The sequence below is a fragment of the Cervus elaphus genome, chromosome 19 (genome assembly GCF_910594005.1).
Source record: "Cervus elaphus chromosome 19, mCerEla1.1, whole genome shotgun sequence".
NCBI classification, from domain to species: Eukaryota; Metazoa; Chordata; class Mammalia; order Artiodactyla; family Cervidae; genus Cervus; species Cervus elaphus.
This window is the reverse complement of record NC_057833.1, coordinates 6,951,720-6,972,718: the sequence shown is the minus strand read 5'-3', so window position 1 is coordinate 6,972,718 and position 20,999 is coordinate 6,951,720. Positions and strand designations below refer to the sequence as shown.

Sequence of the window (20,999 nt, the reverse complement as noted above, 5' to 3'; positions counted from 1 at the left end):
GAAAAACATCTACTTCTGCTTTATTGACTATGCCAAAGCCTTTGACTATGTGGATCACAACACATTGTGGAAAATTTTTAAACATATGGGAATACCAGACTACCCAACCTGCTTCCTGAAAAGTCTGTATGCAGGTCAAGAAGCAACAGAACTGGACATGGAACAACAGACTGGTTCCAAACTGGGAAAGGAGTACATCAAGGCTGTATATTGTCACCCTGCTTATTTAACTTCTAAGCAGAGTACATCATGCAAAATGCCAGGCTGGATGAAGCACAAGCTGGAATCAAGATTGCCGGGAGAAGTATCAGTAACCTCAGATATACAAATGACACCACCCTTATGGCAGAGAGTAAAGAGGAACTGAAAAGCCTCTTGATGAAAGTGAAAGAGGAGAGTGAAAAAGTTGGCTTAAAGCTCAACATTCAGAAAACTAAGATCATGGCATCTGGTCCCATCACTTCATGGCAAATAGATGGGGAAACAATGGAGACTGAGAGACTTTATTTTTTGGGCTCCAAAATCACTGCAGCTGGTGACTTCAGCTAAGAAATTAAAAGACACTTGCTCCTTGGAAGAAAAGTTATGACCAACCTAGACAGCATATTAAAAAGCAGAGACATTACTTTGCCAACAAAGGTCCATCTAGTCAAGGCTATGGTTTTTCCAGTAGTCATATATGGATGTGAGAGTTGGACTATAAAGAAAGCTGAGTGCTGAAGAATTGATGATTTAGAACTGTGGTGTTGGAGAAAACTCTTAAGAGTTCCTTGGACAGCAAGGAGATCCAATCAATCAATACTAAAGGAAATCAGTCCTGAATATTCACTGGAAGGACTGGTGCTGAAGCTGAAACTCCAACACTTAGGCCGCCTGATTCAAGAGTCAGACAAAACTGAGCGACTGAACTGAACTGATGCAAAGAACTGACTCATTTGAAAAGACCTTGAGGCAGGAGAAGAAGAGAATGACAGAGGATGAGATGGTTGGATGTCATCACCGACTCAGTGAACATGAGTTTGAGCATGTTAGGTGATGGACAGGGAAGGCTGATGTGCTATAGTCTAAGGTGTCATGAGTTGGACACGACTGAGCAACTGAACTGAACTGATTACTCCTTTCGCACCAGTTTTGCCTTGTTTCCCATCTTTGGGAGGGAAACATTGTCTTTCACCATTGAATATGATGTTAGCTGTAATTTTTTAAAGGTATGTGTTATTGTGTTCCATAAATTTTAATATTTTATATTTTAATTTTAATTCAGTTCAGTATATTTTTAAAAACTTTCCCTTGAGATTTCTTCTTAATTCACGGGGTATTTTGTGGATTATATATGTGCATTTTGTAGTTTCTAAGTGCTTGGATCTGTTATCTTTAATTTATTTCTAGTTTGCATCCATTGTGGTCAGAAAACACATTTTATATGATGTCAGTTCCTTTAAATTTTTTGAGATTTGTTCTGTGGCTCAGGATATGAGTGCTTCCAAACAGTGTATTTTCTGCTATTGTTGAGTGCAGTGTTCTATACATGTTGAGTCCTCTTGTTGATCACACTGTTGAGTTCTATATCCTTACTGATATTTGGTCTAACAGTTTTATTACTTGTTGGAAGAGGAATGTTGAAGTCTCCAACCATGTTTTTGGATTTGTCTATTGCTCCTTCCAGTTCTACCAGTTTTTGCTTCACACATTTTGTATCTTTTTTGGTGCATATGATACAAATATATATATATATGTGTGTGTGTATATTTTAAAGATTGCTATGTCTTCTTAGTGAACTGACCCTTTTATCATCATAAAACACCTCTTGCTGTTCCTGCTAATTTTGTTTTCCTTGAAGCATAATTTATCCTTAATTAATATAGCTAGTGGGGAAGGAAATGGCAACCCACACCAGTATTCTTGTCTAGAGAATCCCATGGACAGCGGAACCTGATGGGCTGCTATCTACGGGGTCGCATAGAGTTGGACACGACTGAAGCGACTTAGCTTGCATGCATGCGCTGGAGAAGGCAATGGCAGCCCGCTCCAGTGTTCTTGCCTGGAGAATCCCAGGGACGGGGGAGCCTGGCGGGCTGCCGTCTATGGGGTCACACAGAATCGGACACGACTGAGGCAACTTAGCAGCAGCAGCAGCAATATTTTCTTTAGTGTTTCTTTAGTCCTATGTTTCGTTAGTGTTTATATAACTGCACTCTTTTACTTTCAATCTGCTATACTGCTATGTTTGAAGTTAGTTTCTTATAGAAAGAATAAAGTCGAGTCATGTTTTAAAATCCAGTCAGTCAATCTGCATTTTACTTGCTATACTTAGACCCATTCACATTTATTGATATGTTAAGTGTTTAAATCATTTTTTGTTTGCCGTTTATTGTTTTTTTTTGTTGTTTGTTTCTGTTTTCTTTTTTCTGCCTTTCCATGGGTTATTTGAAAATTTTTAGAATTCCATTTTATCTATATTGTTTTCAAGTGCATCATTTTATATAACTATTTTTTATTTGTAGCTTTAGCTATTACATGGATATAAGTTTTCCTGTTTACTGTTGACATTTTACCAGTTCGAGTTAAGTGAAGAAACCTTAACTCCTCTTTATGTCTCTTTGTGTGTGTGGGGGGGTGCTCAGTCGCTCAGTCAGGTCCTACTCTGCGACCTCAGAGACTGTAGCCCAGCAGGCTCCTCTGTCCATGGAATTCTCCAGGCAAGAATACTGGAGTGGGTAGCCATTCCCTTCTCCAGGGGATCTTCCTGACCTGGGCCAGGTCCCCAAACCTGGGTCTCTTGCATTGAAGGTGGATTCTTTACCATCTGAGCACCAGGGAAGTGCTTATGTCTCTTTACTGTCCCTCATTTAAAATTATCTTAAATATTTTCTCTACATATATTTAGAGCCAAATCAAATAGTATTACAATATTGCTTCAATCATCAAACAATTTAGAAAACTGGAAAGGAGGAAAAATATATTTTTACATTGAAACATGGCTGATTTACAATGTTGTGTTAGCTTCCAGTGGAGAGCAAAGTGATTCAGCTATACACACACACACACACACACACAATTATTGTTTTACATTCTTTTCCATTATAGGTTATTACTAGGCTATTCAGTTGTTGGTTATATATTTTACATATAGTAGTGTGTATACTTTAATCTCAAATTTCTAATTTATTCCTCAGCCCCATCCCCTCTCGTAACTCTAAATGTGGGTCTGTTTCTGTTCTGTTTTGTAAACGGGGCTTCCCAGGTAGCTCAGTGGTAAAGAATTCGCCTGCCAATGCAGGAGATGAGGTTCAATTCCAGAATCAGGAAGATCCCCTGGAGGAGAGAATGGCAACCCACTCTAGTATCCTTCCCTGGAAAATTCCATGGACAGAGGAGCCTGGCGGGCTTCAGTCCAGAGGGTCGCAAAGAGTTGGACATGACTGAAAAACGAGCACTTCAAGGAGAAGGGCAGAGGAACGGGATTTCCGCCAGACTAGCAGAGGAGGGACCTATAAAAACAAAGTTGTAGAACAGAAAAATGAATGGAGTGATAGTGCTTGCACCGGGGACTTCAAGTCTTATGTTCTATTTTCACGCTTTCCTAAATACTCTTCCGCTTCACTTTCCAACATCCTACTTCCATCAGAATCACTGCCATCATTCCTGGTTCTCCAGGTGGAACCTCAGGGATTTTTGACTTTTCTTTTCTCCTCTCCATTTTATCCACGTACCATTATTTCTTCATATGAAATAGTTTGGGCTTCCACCTCCTTTATTTACCACACCGCCATCGTCTGAATGTCTTGCTTACAGCAACAGTGTCTCTAGTTCCCCTTGCAGAATTCCCTATGTCCTTCCTTTGACTTAAAACTAGTCATGACTTTCTGTTGCCTTCCATAATGAACACAAACCTCTTTGCTTATTCCTTCACAGGGTGCTTTTATTCTTCCTACTTAACCTTAATTTTTCTCATCCCCTGAACCACAGTGAATCTGTTGTCTCCCTTTCTTCCACCTAAGTCCATCCTCTTTCTAATTTGCTGCCTTTGTTCATTTTTCCATTACACCCCAATACATAGAAAGCCTGGCATACTTTCCCTTCTTCATCCTGAATATTAAATTCCATTCTACCTTTAAATCCAACTTTATAATGATTACCTCCATGAATACGCTTACTCAGTCTACTATAGTTAAACTGAAATTCTCTTCTTTGTGAAATTCTTTTATACTCACATCTTCTTGATACAATTTAACTCTTAACTATTCTCCATATAAGATTTTTTTTTTTTTTGGTACCAATGTAAGTGCCTTCTAAATGCCTGGTACTGTTTTGGAAGCATGGGTTATAATAACAGAAATATTTAGCCATGATTAAGCACTAACTTTAAACAATCCGAATGGGCATCTGGTCGACCATCCAATTCTCTGTATATGTGCATATCACTGAATATCATCCCTGGCTGAGGATCCCTAAATTGATCCCACCCCCCATCCTCTACCCTACCTGAGCCACACCTACCTAAAAACAAAAAAGCGATTCCCATGAGAGATAACACTGCATCGGCAGTCCCATCCCAACTGCTGTCTAACTTAGGCTTATCAGGTTATCTATTGCTGTGTAATAAAATATCCCCAAACTCAAAAATAAACACAATCAATTTTCCTAACAGATTTCGTGGGTCTGATTTTCACACACACCTCAGCAAAGATGGCTTATCTTTGCTTCTTGTTGTCAGAGGCCTCAGCTAAAAAGATCTAACCAGTTGGAGGAACTAGAATGGCTCAATGAATCAGCCTTCTTCATGTTCATGTCTTGTGTCTGGGCTGGTATGATTTGAATGGCTAGAGGCTCCTGGTCTCTTGTTTTCTCTCTCTCTTTCACAAACACACACATCTCTACATCTCTCTCCCTGTGGCCTCTCCAACATGTGGCCCCAAGGTAGTCAGCTTCTTAAACCATAACTCAGGATCCAAGAGAGAATGTTCCAGCCAACAAAGCAGAAGGTATGTAGTTTTTTACGACCTAGTTGTAAAAATCAGAGTGCATTACTTCTACCGTATTCTTTTCGTCAAAACAATCGCAGATGCTCTCAGATTCAAGGGGAGGGGCCATAGACCCCAATTCTTAATGGAAAAAATGCCAAGGAATTTGAAGCCATGTTTTAAGACCACGACACAAAGCCAATCTATTTCCCTCTTCCCTGATTCCATCCAACTAAGTATGATCTGTCTAGGCTCTGGGGAAACGTAACTGCTAAAGTGCTTGAAGTATCAGTTATTTCTACCATGGGATCTTTCTACAATTTGCCTTTTTTATCCTCATGATCTAGCATGATCTCCTGGAAACAAGTTTGCTTGTCACAAAACTTTTCTTCTCCATCCATTTAATTACCCTCTTCTCCCACTTCTGTCTTCTCTCGGCCATGCTTCCTAGCCTTTCCTCCTTTTTGGAGAGACAATTCTTTCCAAAAGAAACTTCTGTACCCTCAACCTTCTTTTACCAAAAGTTGTTGACAACTTCCCAGTAAAATATTTTGCTCACTTTTTTCCCCCAGTAGAAGTCATTTCTTCTACCTCACTATCCTAACTGATCAGAAAAGGGATAGACACTCTCCCAGATCCTCACTGCTTCTTAGCATTATTCTCCCACTTAGCCACGTAAGTCTCTCTTTGGAGAATTGTTGTTGTTTGGTTGCTAAGTCCTCTCCGACTCCTTTGCGACTCCATGAACTGTAGCTCGACAGGCTCCTCTGTCCCTGGGATTTCCCAGGCAAGAATACTGGAGTGGGTTGTCATTTCCTTCAGGGAATCTTCCTGACCCAGGGATCAAACCTGCATCTCCAGCATTGGCAGGCAGGTTCTTTAATGCCAACTAATTTTTGCTAGCCATCCCCTTCCTTGGTGCTCTTTTTGGCCACCTAGTTTCAAATCAGTTTCCTCCACAATCCCCAGTCTTCTTGTAACTCAGTGACCCATCAGGTATCCTGGCCTCACAATTCTGGCTCTCCTCTGCAGGGATGGCTTTTACTGCCATTCAACTCCAAAACCACAGCCACTGCTTCCCTTTGTCCTGGTGACGTCCTCCATCTACTCCAGAATCACCTCACCGACTCTTGTTTCCTCTGGCATTATCACGCAGTCTCTCTCTTTGTACCTTTTTCTATCTCTAATCCCTGATTTCTGCTCAGACTACTCACCTCTTTTCCTCAATGGCATCACCAAAACACTTCTTGGGTGATCAGTCATCATAGCTTTTTTACAGTTTAAAAGTACTCTCAATTAAACACCAATGCTTCTAATCTCTAAATCCAACAGACTGTATATGGCCCTTGCTATAACAAGGGACACAGTGATTTACCTCCTTCCTGAAATCCTCTTCTGAGTCCGATTTCTTCAGGAGCCTGTCGGGGACTTTCTGACACCAGTTCTTCCCGCTCAGTATTCTTTATCACACTGGTGTTGCTTATGGGTCAGTTCACTCCCACACCCCCTTTGCTGGCCCTTTTTTGTTCTCTGATGACACATGCTTCCTGAGTGATTACACCTCCTTCCTTGGTTACAGCTATCATTTGCACATGGGCAATTCCCAAACCTCTATCTCTTGCTACAACACTAGAATGGTCTTTGTAATGACATGTTGTACCTTTACAACTATGTCTTTTAAGTCTCCCCAACTTAGCAAATGTTGAAATCTTCTTTACCACACCTCTCTTCCTACACCACCATTGGGAGACATTACTAAAACATAATTTGCAAGTGAAGAAGTATGTGTTGGTCGAAAAAGTATGGATTGGCCAAAAGTTTGGAGTTTTCCATAAGATATTATGGGCTTCTCTGGTGACTCAGTGGTAAAGAATCTGCCTGCCAATGCAGGAAACACAGGAGACATGGGTTCAATCCCTGGGTCAGGAAGATTCCCTGGAGGAGGGGCAACCCACTCCAGTATTCTTGCTTGGAAAATCCCATGGACAGAGCAGCTTGGGAGGCTACAGTCCAGGAGGTTAAAAGAATGAAAGAATTCTTTGAAGAATCAAACATGACTGAGAACGCACGCGTGCATAAGATGTTATGGAAAAACTTGAATGAACTTTTTGGCCAATACAATAATAATGGTGGTGACTGATCTTGAAAGAAAATAAGCAAATGTGAAATTTTCAGTCTATGTGCTGCTAAGCTAAATTCACCAGCAGGTGGAATTTCTTCAAAGTACAGAATGGATGCTGATCATCATGACCAGTAGCTCTAGGGATAAGCAAGTCTTTTAGCTCTTCTATCTTACTGAAAATGCCTTTCAAGAATGCCTCTCTTTGTTCTTATTTTAAGCTCTGCAGGCAACTTTCTGATACATAATTAAATTAAACAACAAGGCAGATGCCTGTTACTGTGAGTGGGATATAGCTGCTGTATACTTATAAAGTGACATTCTAGTTGGTAAATGATTCTCTTGTCACTTTGCTTGGTGTGAGTCAGCGCCCCATCATTGGTGAACTCTAGGTGAACTGTTGAGATCAAGTTTCTAGATCTGCAAAACTGAAGACCAGGCTCTGGACTGTGGTGACTGAAAATAGACCATGAACTTGAAGGTGAAGCACTTTAAGGAGGTCAGCAGACCATTTTTGTATATATATTTTTAGCTGTACATACTCGGCTTTGTACATCTTCAACTTACACAGTGGCTAACATGGTACAAAGCACCAAAAAGTTGAATACTTGCTTATTATTTGAACTCAGATATTCAACAGAATGTCCAAAAGAGCAATTAAATATATATATTATATACATATTATGTTTGTACATATATGTAATTTTTCAGATTATTTTCTATTATAGGTTATTACAAGACATTGATGCTTACTCCTTGGAAGGAAAGTTATGACCAACCTAGACAGCATATTAAAAAGCAGAGACATAAAAAAAACAATAAATAAAAAAATAAAAAGCAGAGACATTACTTTGCCAACAAAGGTCCGTTTAGTCAAGGCTATAGCTTTTCCAGTGGTCATGTATGGATGTGAGAGTTGGACTATAAAGAAAGCTGAGCACCAAAGAATTGATGCTTTTGAACTGTGGTGTTGGAGAAGACTCTTGAGAGTCCCTTGGACTGCAAGGAGATCCAACCAGTCCATCCTAAAGGAGATCAGTCCTGGGTGTTCATTGGAAGGACTGATGCTGAAGCTGAAACTCCAATACTCTGGCCACCTATGCAAAGAGCTGACTCATTGGAAAAGACTCTGATGCTGGAAAGATTGAGGGCAGGAGGAGAAGGGGATGATAGAGGATGAGATGGTTGGATGGCATCACCGACTCAATGGACATGGGTTTGGGTGGACTCTGGGAGTTGGTGATGGACAGGGAGGCCTGGCGTGCTGCAGTCCATGGGGTCAAAAAGAGTCGGACACGACTGAGTGACTGAACTGAACTGAACTGAAGACATTGAATATAGTTCCCTGTGCTATACAGGCAGTCCTTGTTGATGATCTATTTTATATATAGTAATGCATACCTGTTAATCCAAAACTCCCAGTGTATCCCTTCTCCCATTATTTTCCTCTTTGCTAACCATAAGTTTGTTTTCCCTGTCTATGAGTCTATTTCTGTTTTGTAAAAAAGAGTTCATTTGTGTCATTTGATTTTTAGATTTCACATATAAGAGCTATCATATTTGTATTTCTCTGAAAAGAGCAGTTTTAAATGCACTCAATCTCACAGCATGAATTTCTAAGAGACCTACTCTCAATCTCATGATGTAAATTTCTAGAATCACAAAGCCTCCATGGCATGAAATAAAACAGAAATTTTAATATCTCTATTAATAAAAACATAATATAATAATAACAAAATAATATGCAAAGTGGCAAAACCTTAGCAGCCTCAAGAATTATAGACCTACCATTTATTAAGTGTGTATTGTATGGTATGGTAGGCTTTGAATATTTTATTTCACTTAATTCTCCTAAATATCTTAGGAGATGCAAATTATTATAGACATTTTATAGTTGAGAAAAACTCAACCAAGACAGCTGAATTAACTTGCCCAAGATACAGAAGTAGTAAATGGCAGAGGTAGCCAATGGCAGAGGTAGCTTCAAACCTAAGGCATTCTGACTGCAAAGCCAATGTTCTTACACATAGTGGACATTTGCTATTTTGCTGTTAACTGCTCAAAACCGAGGGAACAGCATGAAGAGTTAAGCTGTCAAAGTGTACAGAGTTTCAATTATACTACCTTTAACTGCAAATAACCATCTCTACATGTAGGCTAAATTCTGCTTTAGTCTTCTCTTTGGGAATTTCAAGTGAAATCTAGAGAAAAAAACATTTTAAAAAAGAGAATGCATGTAACAAAATGAATAATTAAGATTCTTTGTGTTGATTTAAAATGAGTTTTGAAAAACAATCTCTCATGCCCCATTCTGTAACTCCATGCTACCTTTTTTGTAGAGTAGTGTAATTTTTTTGTAATTTTTTAACTTTTTTGACCAGGTCCTCAGTAAGAAATTAAATATCCAGTGTGACCCAGGATACAAGTACGTGTGTGTGTGTGTGTGTATATATATATATATATATTGCATATGTGAGCATGTGCGTGTGTGTGTCCGAAATTGAAATCACAAAGCCTTACTCACTGACTACAGATTCTGATCTGTTCTATTACGTGAAAGAGTATCTATCATAACCCACTATACTCATTTTTGACCCATCAGTGGGTCAAGATCCACAGTTTGGAGAGCCGTGGGAGGTGGGAAGAATGTGTTAATAGGAGTGAGAAGCCTGAGTTTTTGCAAGTTCCACCTCTAACCATGAAAATTTTACTCTCAGGTGGTGACCGGGTGGGATCATCCCCAAAACCTCCTTCTGTTCTAATCTATCATCAGGCATCTCCACCTTCTCATCCGGCAAGCAGGAAGGCATTTTCCCCTCAGTGCAGTACTGACTGCTCCACATGCCTCCCACCCACCCCCTCACCCATGTCCATGTCTAAGGGACTTCAGTGCTGGCAGCTGCTCAGCCCAGGGGCCTGACTCCATCCACAGCTGTCGTTTGGATCATCAGTCCTAGAAACCAAGCTGGCTGGGGATGTGAGTCCCCACGGTCTACCCCAAAGCCACATAACCTTGCAGGGTTAAAGCAAGCAAGCACAGTATTAATGTTTACATGAATTTCTAGTGACATATGTTGTGTCTTAAATGGCCCATCCATCAGACTTCTAAACCACAACAGATCTACTTTGAATTTAGGACATGCTTTTTACATTTAGAAACAGAAACTGGGACCATATTTGGGGGCAAAATTTTAAACCTCCTAAAAAGAAAACATAAACTTTCCAGTTCATCACAGAGAGAAATTAAACACAGTATATTTACTTGAGAGAGAAGGTTCTCTGACTGCGATCCTGAAGTGTTTTTGAAAATTGCAGGGTGCCCAGAGCTTTATGGCAGATTCTTCCTAAATCAGAAAGATAATTATCTGTATAATTTCTATGTATGCACTAAACAAAACACACAAACATATGTACACAGCCACAAAACATTACCAAAGCTGATGTTAATAAGTGAGGATTTCTGAGTGGTGAAGTCTGGATAGTAGACTTCCAATAAGGAGTAGACAGCCAATTAAGGAGTTAAAACTGAGTGACAGTATCTTAGGAGTGGCAAAAGATTTTTTTCTATCCACAGTATTTTGTGATAGGGGACCTGCCTCAGCAGACAACCAAAAAATCCAATGAGGGACCAATTGTGTGCTTACCTTCTCCACTAAAGAAAATAAAGCAATGCTTTAAGCGTGTGTCCATTCCACGTACAGCTTTTCACTGCATAGCTACACACACACACACACACACACACACACTTGGAAGAAGCAGGCAGTGTAGACTAATAGATAAACAGAAACCACAAAGGATTATTAGAATGACTACCTCCATGGATTAAAAATTACAGGAGGCATTACATTACATTACATTACATTACAGCTGACATCTTAAACACAGAACACTAGTATGAGAAATATGATTATGTTCCATATGTTCTTCAAAGAATTAAGTCAAGTTCCTGTTAATAATTACATAATAAATAATGATGATCTCATCAATTATCTTGTACCAGCATTCTTTCTTTAACACTTCACTTCTTACAGTCCAGGCTGCATGTTAAGAGATGCCTATACTAATTCAATACATCCTATAGTATTTGCCAGCCAGTGCAGTGGGCTTCCCCAGGGGCTCACCAGGTAAGAATTCACCTGCAATGCAGGAGCTGCAGGAGACACGGGTTCAATCCCTGGATCGGGAAGATCCCCTGGAGGAGGGCAAGGCACCCCACTCCAGTGTTCTTGCCTGGAGAATCCCATGGACGGAGGAGCCTGACGGGCTACAGTCCAAAGGGTCGCACAGAGTCAGACACGACTAAAGTGACTTAGTGTGCACACACACAACAGGACAGGTCAAAATTTGAGGAAAGTTGCAAGTGTTAATGCTGTAATAACATAGAAGCCATCAGACCACATTTCATAGTTTTATTGAGACTTTTTCGGTTTTAATTGTCTATGGTGGGTATAATTCTAATGACCACGATGATGCCAAAGCTCTGCTGTCATTATCAACAGCAGATACAAAGCTGGCCGCCATGCTGTGGACACACACACACACTCCAAGTTGTACACTCCTGCATGCAAACTTATAGGAAATGCACATTCCTTTTAAAACACAATTATGCACAATTAGTCTGGAATCTGTTAAGCTACCATTGATACAGATAAACCTGAGAAAGCACAAAATGTCAAGTAACACTGTTTCCATACCAGTCATTCAATGGCACTATTCATCACAAAGAAATCTAGTTCAATTACCTATATTAAAATCACAGATATTATAAAAATAAACATTTTTGCAAAAGCACTAACACATACTAGAGTTCAAATTCACAATTTTTTGATATGTAATATATATTCCCCTTCATATTAATTTGTAATGATGTGTACAATACCATGTACAACAGAATTTATTGTAAAACTGTAACAGGATTCAGCAAATAATATATAGATATTATTGTAAAAGTTGGAATTAAAGTTATCAAATGAACAGAGAAAACATTAAAATCACTAGCAATGTTGAACTTGCTGGTAGTGTGTTACTTAGAAACTTCATCTCAAAGAAATTAAGATTATGCTATTTCACCTTAAGAAGAAACATAACATAAAAACTGAAGCAGAATTGAGCAGAGTAATTGATTATACCAGCTGTCTCTTTCTCTCTCCATCTCCCTTAAGTATTTCCTTAAATGCTAATATTGTATCTATAGTGCCCATCTCACCAGAGTTCTAAAACATAAGTGATGTCCTCTGAATTTAGGACAAAACTTTTGCACTTAGAAATGGGAAGCTCTGACTGTATTTGGGGATACAATTCCAAACGTATTGAAAAGACAATATAAACACTTCTATAACAATATATAAAATGTAGCCAGTACAGACCCAGTTTGGCTAAGATATTCTGTATTTACTATTGATCCTAATGAAAGTTTGACACCAAACTGTGTCTATGTAGGAGGAACCCTAAATAAAAAGATAAACGTGCAAAAGCATTTCTAGAGAAAATGAATCACTTGTATCACAAAACAGATTTTCATATTTTAGATTAAAAAAATCTAAAAACTTAAAACATTTCAAGATACTGATATTTGAAAAGCATCATAATATACAGTAACTCATTTTTATGCATCATACATTATGTAAAATACACCAATGTGACATATTAATATTATACATTGCAATAAATATAATTTACATCAGTATGTTGGAACTTTCAAGGAAGTTTTTCAATCTGTACAATGGAAGGACCGTGAGCTTCATCAATAAATACTATTATGATAGTTACAATTTGACCAGCAAAGTTAAAGCTTTACTATATCTCTAACTAGTTACACACCTTTATTTTCACGAGTCCAATTCCAGCTGCTGTAAGCACTGGCATCTCTGATATCCGAGGCAGTATAGCGCACTGCCCTGAGGAGACAGAAAACTTACAGGTCATATCCATTTCACAACCGGTGAACTTTGTACGAGTTCTTTTAGCCAAGGACTGGTATCCAGCAGTCCTGGAAAGTACAGTAGCAGATTTCATGCACCTCTGGCTGCCTGTAGTTCTCTACTACATCCCTTAAGGCCCCAACAGATGGATATCATCCAACCCTTTTAATCCATGGAGAGTGGTCTTGACAGGGTCAAGAAGTCCCACCGCTGGCCAATGGGCAATATCCCCATTTTAACTCCAAATTCTACTCTCATGGTGTATCTCTCCTGGGTCTGTGTGTTTAGCGTTTCAATGCAAACTCACACACTGATGTTCAGTGGGTCAAAGTTGCCACCTGATGAGCCATAAAACACTTTGGCATTCAGTTTTGTAGTGTGAAATTTAGTTAATTGTTACATTCTATAATTTTAGCTTTCCTTTTTATCAAAATGCCAGCAGATTTCTGCCTGTACTGGTAAAATACCCACTCTTTATCATAAGCCATGAATCAGATCTTCAGCCAAGAGATCACCGCTTTATCTTGACCCTCGGTATGGTTTCATCATTAGCAGACTCATCCCAGAGACCACTTCGTGCCTGGAAGGGGTTAGAGAGATCATTCTTGTCACTATTAGGCAGGCAAGTGCATGTCATCATTGTCCACGACGTGATGCATGACGCTAAGGAAGAAACACTGTGGAAATAGCATGTCAAGAAGTAAAAGGGCATTTCTAGTCCCTGCTCACATCCACACTGGAGCCACACTCCAAAAAAAGTTCCCTGGAAGCTGAATCAATGTACCTAACATATTCTGTAAACCAGGCTGGGCGTCTTCAGACCTAAAAGGAAGAACACTGAAGTAAATAAAATGGTGAAGGAATATTATAGAAATGTGTACCATTAGCCTTCGAGTTCAAGGATGGCACGGGCTTTGATATTTCCACTCTGGCCAATTTAGTGGTATTAATCATGTCTCATTGCACATGATAGTTGACAGGGGTAATACATTCATGACATAGCTTAGTCTTTTTCTTTTAGGGTTCCACAACAGACAATACTGCAGGATCATAATCAAATGAGAACCTAGCTAACACTTCTCTTTCCTCAAAATGAGGTGTAGGTAGGACATCTGAAAGGTTTCTGTTTGATTTGGTTTTTATAATCCTGTGCCTTAACACTGAACATGGGGAAAAGTCGCACTCTTTAGGATGGTTAAACACAGCTTTTCAGCTTTTACTCATTGGTCTTAGTAGTCGGAGAAAGTCTAAGAAACTGCAGGGCTCACAAATCTGCAATCCATCCAGATGCTGCAAGAACTGAAGCCCAGCTCTGACTTTTTTATCCCCAGGTCCCACAGGGCGCTAAGGTTCTTACCTTGGACGCAGCCCCAAATAGCTCTACATATAAAGTGCTTTCAAACAAGTTTCCCCACCATCAGTTGCAGACTCTGATGCTGGTTTGCTGGCGTGTCTTCACCATGAGAAATTCCTTTGATATCGGATTTATTTATTTGGTGTTGTAAACGGTCACCTCACTCATTATTCTACATATTTCGAATTTGACCGTTTCAAGGGCCAGAAATGCAGCAATTCACTATTCACTGAAAGTCATTATGAAAGTTATTGAAGTATTTAATAGATTTGTCATTACTGCCTGACAGAGGTAAAATATGAAACACTGTCCAGTAGTATTCGCTTAAACTATTATTAGTCTGATTAGTAGTTTCTACACCTCACTTTGTAGTGCTGTGGTACTTCAAGTATTTAAATTTAATTCTTCATATTTCCCTTTCCCATATGTTTGGAGTTTTCCCTTCAAAAGTGAGGATGTAAGACCCAGCAAAGCATTATAGCACCTCATTCTACTAACACAATCCATGCACATTCTGCCTTCTTGTTACACTGCATTCCATGTTTTCCAGCATTTGGAAGAAGTCAAAAAAAAGAGAGAGAGTGAGCTTTTACACCATAATTAATTTAAACTAAAACCCTTATTCTAAAAATGTCATCTCCCCCTCCTTGGCCCCTCATACATTTGAGAACATGCTTGCAGGCTATGCATTATGGATGACTGTCAACACTCTCCCTCCAGCCGACATCCCTCAACTTGCTAATAGCTATTCAACTTTGATCTGTAATCTATCTGTGATTTTTAAAAATTGTTTTTACAGATGGAAGTGAGCATTTGTACTGGAACACAAACATACTCCTTGGGCAGTGCACAGCGGTGGTGCAAGTAAAAGCTCTTCGTCACAGGAAGTCTAACAGAGTTTGTGGTGTTTACAAGCAAAGTACATACACTTAGATTATTTTGAAGGCATTTTACCTGTAAGATAATATACAGATAATTCCATCCACAAACATTTAGCACCCAACACAGAGTAAGCAGTTTTCTAGAAACCATCGTGAGATAATCACTTGGGAGACTTGTAAATTCATTGACTTGATTTTTCTATTCAGTTCTCCAGAGAAATTCAGCCAGCTACCACCTATGCTTACAGGATCAAAAAAAGACACTCGGCAGCAATCTGTTCATCTGCTACTGAATGAACTGACTTTAGTATTTTGGTCTATGACTCTAATCTAAGAATGTGAAGTTTCAATTTGTTCCTACCTCAGATTATTAAAGACAATAAAGACTAGACAAATCACAAACTCAGGTTTCCGGTGGTCAGTTTTCTTGGAGAAAATATTAATATCGACAAATCACAAACTCAGGTTTCAGGTGGTCAGTTTTCTTGGAGAAAATATTAATATCCAAATAGCTTCAGTACTCATGTACACTTTAAAGAGAAGAGTTTGCAAATTTTAAAGGCAGAAGAGAAAGTAAATACTTAAGTAGGGCAGTATAACTTTATGTTACATACTTCTGGTTAGAAAGAAGAAAGCCCTTGAGCGAAGGAAGTTAGACCAGAAGTCTAACTTCTGGTTAGAAAGCAAATCCAAACAAGCTAAGTGTGGGTGTAGGCATTTCCACTTCTATTTTATTTGTTAATTCACTGCCTTCTTGGTTTGAAGTTTCTCTAAACTCACTAGAAACTGAAAGGGGAAAAAAGGCGCTTGGCTCTATGAAGCATCCTACCATGTCACAAAGTGGGTGTTTGGGGATTCCTGCATCTTCACAAGCTTGTATCTCCATTCTGCTTGAACTCCGATAAAATATTGAGTGTCATGTCCTCACTCTTGGACTGCAAGTTTGCCTCACTTCTTCTGGAAGCTTTCCTGGTGGCTCGGGAGAGTCTCCTTCTGAAAGTATCTCCTGCCAAGAAATAGAGAATGGGGTCCACACAACTGTTGAGACTTGCTAGGCCTCTTGTCACCTGATAAGTGGCATACACCCTATCATTGAAAGCACACATTTCTGGGGTCTGAAAATCCAGCCGGGCCCTCAAATTCATTGTTTTCATCACGTGGAAAGGGATGTATGACACAGCAAACACAGTCAGTACAATAATCACCAGGTAAATGGATTTCCTCCTCAGAGGCGAATTGTCCAGGTCTTTGTAAATCAGAGCTCTCACAATTAATCCGTAACAGCCCAAAATCAGCACCAAGGGGACGCAGAACATGGCCACGGTCGTGCACATGCTGTAGATGAAATAACTTCGCAGGTACTCGTCCGAGGTGGTGTCATAGCAGGTGACGGTTTTGTTTTTCCGGATCCCGGTGCCAGAGTAGAAGAGGATGGGGGAGATGCCCACCACCACGATGAGCCACACCAGCACGCTGATATAGACCGCGTTCTTCTTCTTGAGCCTACCCAGGGACTTGAGCGGGTACACCACGCCGCTGTACCGGTGTGCGCTGATGCACGTCAGGAATAAGATGCTGCCATAGAGGTTCACGTGGAAGATGAACCTCTGCAGTTTGCACATGGCATCCCCGAAGATCCAGTCGGTCTTATTGAAGTAGTAGAAGATGAGTGCCGGCAGGGTCAGCACGTACAAGAAGTCGGCCAGGGCCAAGTTGAACATGTACACGGAGATGCCGCTCCACGGCTTCATGTGGAAGACGAACATCCAGATGGCCACGCTGTTGCCCAGGAAGCCGATGATGAACACCAAGATGTAGACAGCTGGCAGATAGTAGAACTGGAAGCCTGTCTTGGTCAGCGCGCATTTGAACGGGCCGGCGACGGCGGCGGTGGAAGTCACTGTGCTGTTTCCCCAGGGCGAACCAGGGTCGGCCAGGAAGGCAGTGTCCGTCCCGTTGGGGACCGCCGGCCACAGCACCTCGGTCATTCTCTCCTCCCCGACTTAGGCGGCGGCTCCAAGGGACAAGCGGCGGCAGAAGGGCGGCGGCGGCGGCGGCGAGGGGCGCAGCGAGCATCGGAAAGGCGGGCGAGCAGACGGGAGCGGGAGCCGGGGATCCCTGCGGGAGGGGGCGCGCGGGGGCTCGCCCACGCCGGCTCCGGCCCCGCGCTCGCCGCGGGCCATGAAATCCGCTCCGAGCGGCGACCGAACCTGGCTGGCCGGTGGACCCGCAACTTCCCCGTCCGGCCGGCAGCGCCGAGGTTACACAACAGGGCGCTCAGGACACCGCAGCCGACAACTTTCCGACCGCGCTTTCCCGAGGGACCGCGGGTTCGCGCCGGAGAGCGCGCCGGGGGGCTCAGTGAGGTTGAGCCAAATTCGCTGCGCTGCGCTCCGGCGTGGGGAGGGCGCGCCCCAGCCTCCTTCCCCCGAAGATCAACTTCGTTTGGGCATCTTCCTTCTCCCTACCTTGCAAGCCAGCAGCTCGGGTCTAGGGCCCGAGCCCCGCTGCCCTCAGCTTCTGGGGGCCATCGGAGCGCGCGTGGCCGCGGACTCGTGCGCTTCTGGATCGCAGTCGGGCTGATCTCGCAGGCTCTTCTAGAGACCTGCTCAGTCTGGAGTGCAGGCGGCCGGACGGCGAGCCAGGCTCCCCGCGAGGGTGGGCGGAGTTTGGGCGCCGGGCGAGTCCGCGCGCCGCGGGGAGGAGAGGGGCGTGCCTCCGGGAAGCCCGCCCGGCTGCCTGCCCGCGCTCTCCAGGGTGTTCGCCCCGGGCCGGAGCCGTCTTCGGGGAGAAGTGGTCTTCGTTCTGCCCCGGAGCCACTACCGGAGTCGGCGGAGGACGCGGGGCGCACTCGGTCAGGGTCGGGGCTAGGGCTGGCTGCCGCGAAGCGATTGGCCCGCCAGCGTTCCTTGGCTCTTCCGCCGGCTATCTTCGGCAAAGTGAAGTTGCTGACACACAGGAAACCCCTCTGACCGCCCAGAGCCTTCTGCCTAACACCCAGGAGCCGACCGAAGGAGACTGAAGTCTCTAAGGCCTTCAAGAAGCACGCCAGGTGTTCGCCTGTTTCAGGCAGCCTGCAGTCCCCAGCTGGGAACGCCCTGGCATTGCAGCGCTCCGCGCTTTAATGAGACCGGATTCCTGGCGCTTGCAGAAACCTGCTACTCCCAGAAAGATTTCAAAGGCGGGAGGGAGGGAGTGGAGGGAGATGGGGTGCATCTCTTTCTGTCCTCCAAGTCTGCCTTTCCCCTTTTATTTTCGTATTGTTTTTCGTAATTAACGAAATGCTAATGAATCGACGTCATTGTTAACATCAGCCTGAACTTTTCTAAAAGGGCTTTGTAAAAATATTATTAGTTGAACCTTGATGTTGCTTCAGCACAATTTAATTTGTTACCTACCACCTACCTACCAGCTACGCAGGGTCCCCAAATCTTCCTGTTCAGTACGTTTAATTAAAGAACAAAGGCTTCAATAAAGAATAATTAAAAACATATTGTTCGGGAAATGACTATTAAATACAACTTTACATAGATACATGTGAAGACATATGGGCTTCCTTGGTGGCCCAGGTGGTGAATCTGCCTGAAATGCAGAAGACCCTGGTTTGATCCCTGGGTCAGAAGATCACCTGGATAAGGGAATGGCAACCCACTCCAGTGTTCTTGGGGGTAGAATTACGTAGACAGAGGAGCCTGATGGGCTGCATAGAATCCATGGGGTCGCAAAAAGTCAGACAAGACTGAGTGACTAACACACACACACACACACACACATACACGAAGACAATTTCAACTCCAAAGTAATTAAGGTGTGGTTGGGGGTTTTATTACCAGTCCTGTTTCTTTAAGTTAAAGCGATTAGTCCTAAGTATCTCTGGTAAGTACCCTAAAATACTAGTTGAGGCTTCCTTAAATACATTTAGTCAAAAAACTGGTCTTCCTGGCTTGAATGTATCAAATTTTAAAGCAGTGTACTTCAGAACTGTAGGTAAATAAGTGTGACTAGAGAATAAATGAATCGTTAGATATTAAGGGACTTATGGGCCTTCCCTGGTGCCTGGGTAAAGAATCTGCCTGCAATATGGGAGACCTGGGTTCGATCCCTGGGTTGGGACGATCCCCTGGAGGAAGGCATGGCAACCCACTCCAGTATTCTTGCCTGAAGAATCCCAGTGGACAGAGGAGCCTGGCGGGCTACATTCCATATGGTTGCAAAGAGTCAGACACGACTGAGCTACTAAGGACAGCGCAGCAGGAGGACGTATTTGGGCTTCCCACATGGCTCTAGGGGTATAGAACCTGCCCACCAATGCAGGAGACGTGAGATCTGGGTTTGATCCCTGGGTGGAGAATATCCCCTAGAGGAGGCCATGGTAACCCACTCCAGTATTCTTGCCTAGTGAATCCCACAGACAGAGGAGCCTGGCTGGCTACAGTCCATAGGATCACATGGAGTCAGCCACGATTGAAGTGACTCAGCATGCATGCATGCAAGGGACATATCTAAATGGACCCACACAGGGATGGAACCTAGCAGTCTTTGACAATTTGCTAATTAACAATATGCTTTATCAGAAATATTCACAAAGGCTTTTCTCTTTGAAGAAAAAATAATCCAGAAAGAAAATATCTGTAAAATACATACCATAAAGATTTCTTTCTGGCCCCAGATGTTTCAGGATAATGTACTCCTAAAAAAATACTCCTGGCTTTGGTATCACAAAGGGAAATTCCCATCCAGGACCAGACAGTCCTTTTGAGGGACACATGTAGAAAAGACCATATCCAAACACACGGCATTGTGAGCAAACTGGTGTTTTGAGTTGTGGTCAATGAAACAGCGTGAAAACAAGTGTAGAACTAAAGTCAGTAACCCAAGGGCACAGATGATGTTTTGAAAACAAGTTTGAATTGAAATGAATGTGATCAGCCTCAGTTTTCTCATCTATGAAATAAGGGAGTTGACTTTTATTTTTTTTTTCCCATTCATATATGATTCTAGAATTCTGAGCCTTAACATGAAACATTTTTGTATTGTTTTATTAGGATGATACTAAGTGGGATGGATTTTCTATTCAGAGAGAGGAAAGCATTAACAGTTCCACGAAGTATTCAATAGGTCTTAACTCCTGGCTCTTGAGCATATTTCATTTGCAACATAAGCAATATGTAACCCCATGCAGAAGTCTGTTGCAAAGCATTAACTCATAATGTGAATGTTTGGAAGTGTACACTTAGTCTAAGTAACATTAAGTACTCTCAGAAAACTTGACACTTGATTAGGAATTTGAAGAAGATAGTTGTTCTAAGTGCACCACAGGCTTTTTACAATAACGTAAAAAGGTTAATTTTGTAAACACTGCTTTTGCATTCCACATATTTCACTACAGATTTATGATAGATTTGTTATATTTTAAATCAAAATTTTGTCTTTGGTGAATAATTTATATGTATTCAGCTATTATTTGTTGACTATGATAACTTTCTATTTGTAATACATTGAACCAGATTTAATAAATAAAAAATAAAATACCATCTAAAACTCAATAACATGTCAACATTTACTGACGCTTAAATATCAATTATAAATGCCTTAAAAGTATGAAAAGAATATTTCATATCTTTAAGTGATTATCTCAAATATTTTGTATTAATTTTTATTTGATTAATAATGCAAGTGCCTGGCTTTAGGATATTAACGATTTAGTTGAAAATCCAAAGAATGTACTGAGCTGACCATAATAACATATAACAATAGCAA

General features: G+C 41.6%; 1 protein-coding gene across 6 annotated transcripts; it reads right to left on the bottom strand.

Moving 5' to 3' along the window:
* Positions 1-11,478: 11,478 nt before the first annotated feature.
* Positions 11,479-17,867, bottom strand: P2RY1 (purinergic receptor P2Y1). 6 transcript variants are annotated; one of them, XR_006335311.1, is made up of 2 exons: positions 15,313-17,867; positions 11,479-13,826 (listed from the first exon to the last, which is right to left on the bottom strand). XR_006335311.1 is itself a non-coding variant. In XM_043874645.1 (2 exons), exon 1 carries the CDS (start codon positions 17,225-17,227, stop codon positions 16,106-16,108), a length of 1,122 nt encoding a protein of 373 aa, XP_043730580.1. In that variant the 5' UTR covers positions 17,228-17,867; the 3' UTR covers positions 11,479-13,826; positions 16,069-16,105. The 6 variants fall into 6 exon arrangements, 2 of the variants coding, with proteins under 2 accessions (XP_043730580.1, XP_043730581.1); XR_006335313.1 differs by having other exon boundaries at positions 11,479-13,584; XR_006335312.1 differs by having other exon boundaries at positions 15,601-17,867.
* Between the last annotated feature and the right edge of the window lie 3,132 nt (positions 17,868-20,999).

Coding starts and splice junctions, on each gene's coding strand:
- P2RY1 (XM_043874645.1), bottom strand. CDS start 17,227: ATGACCGAGGTGCTGTGGCCGGCGGTCCCCAACGGGACGGACACTGCC.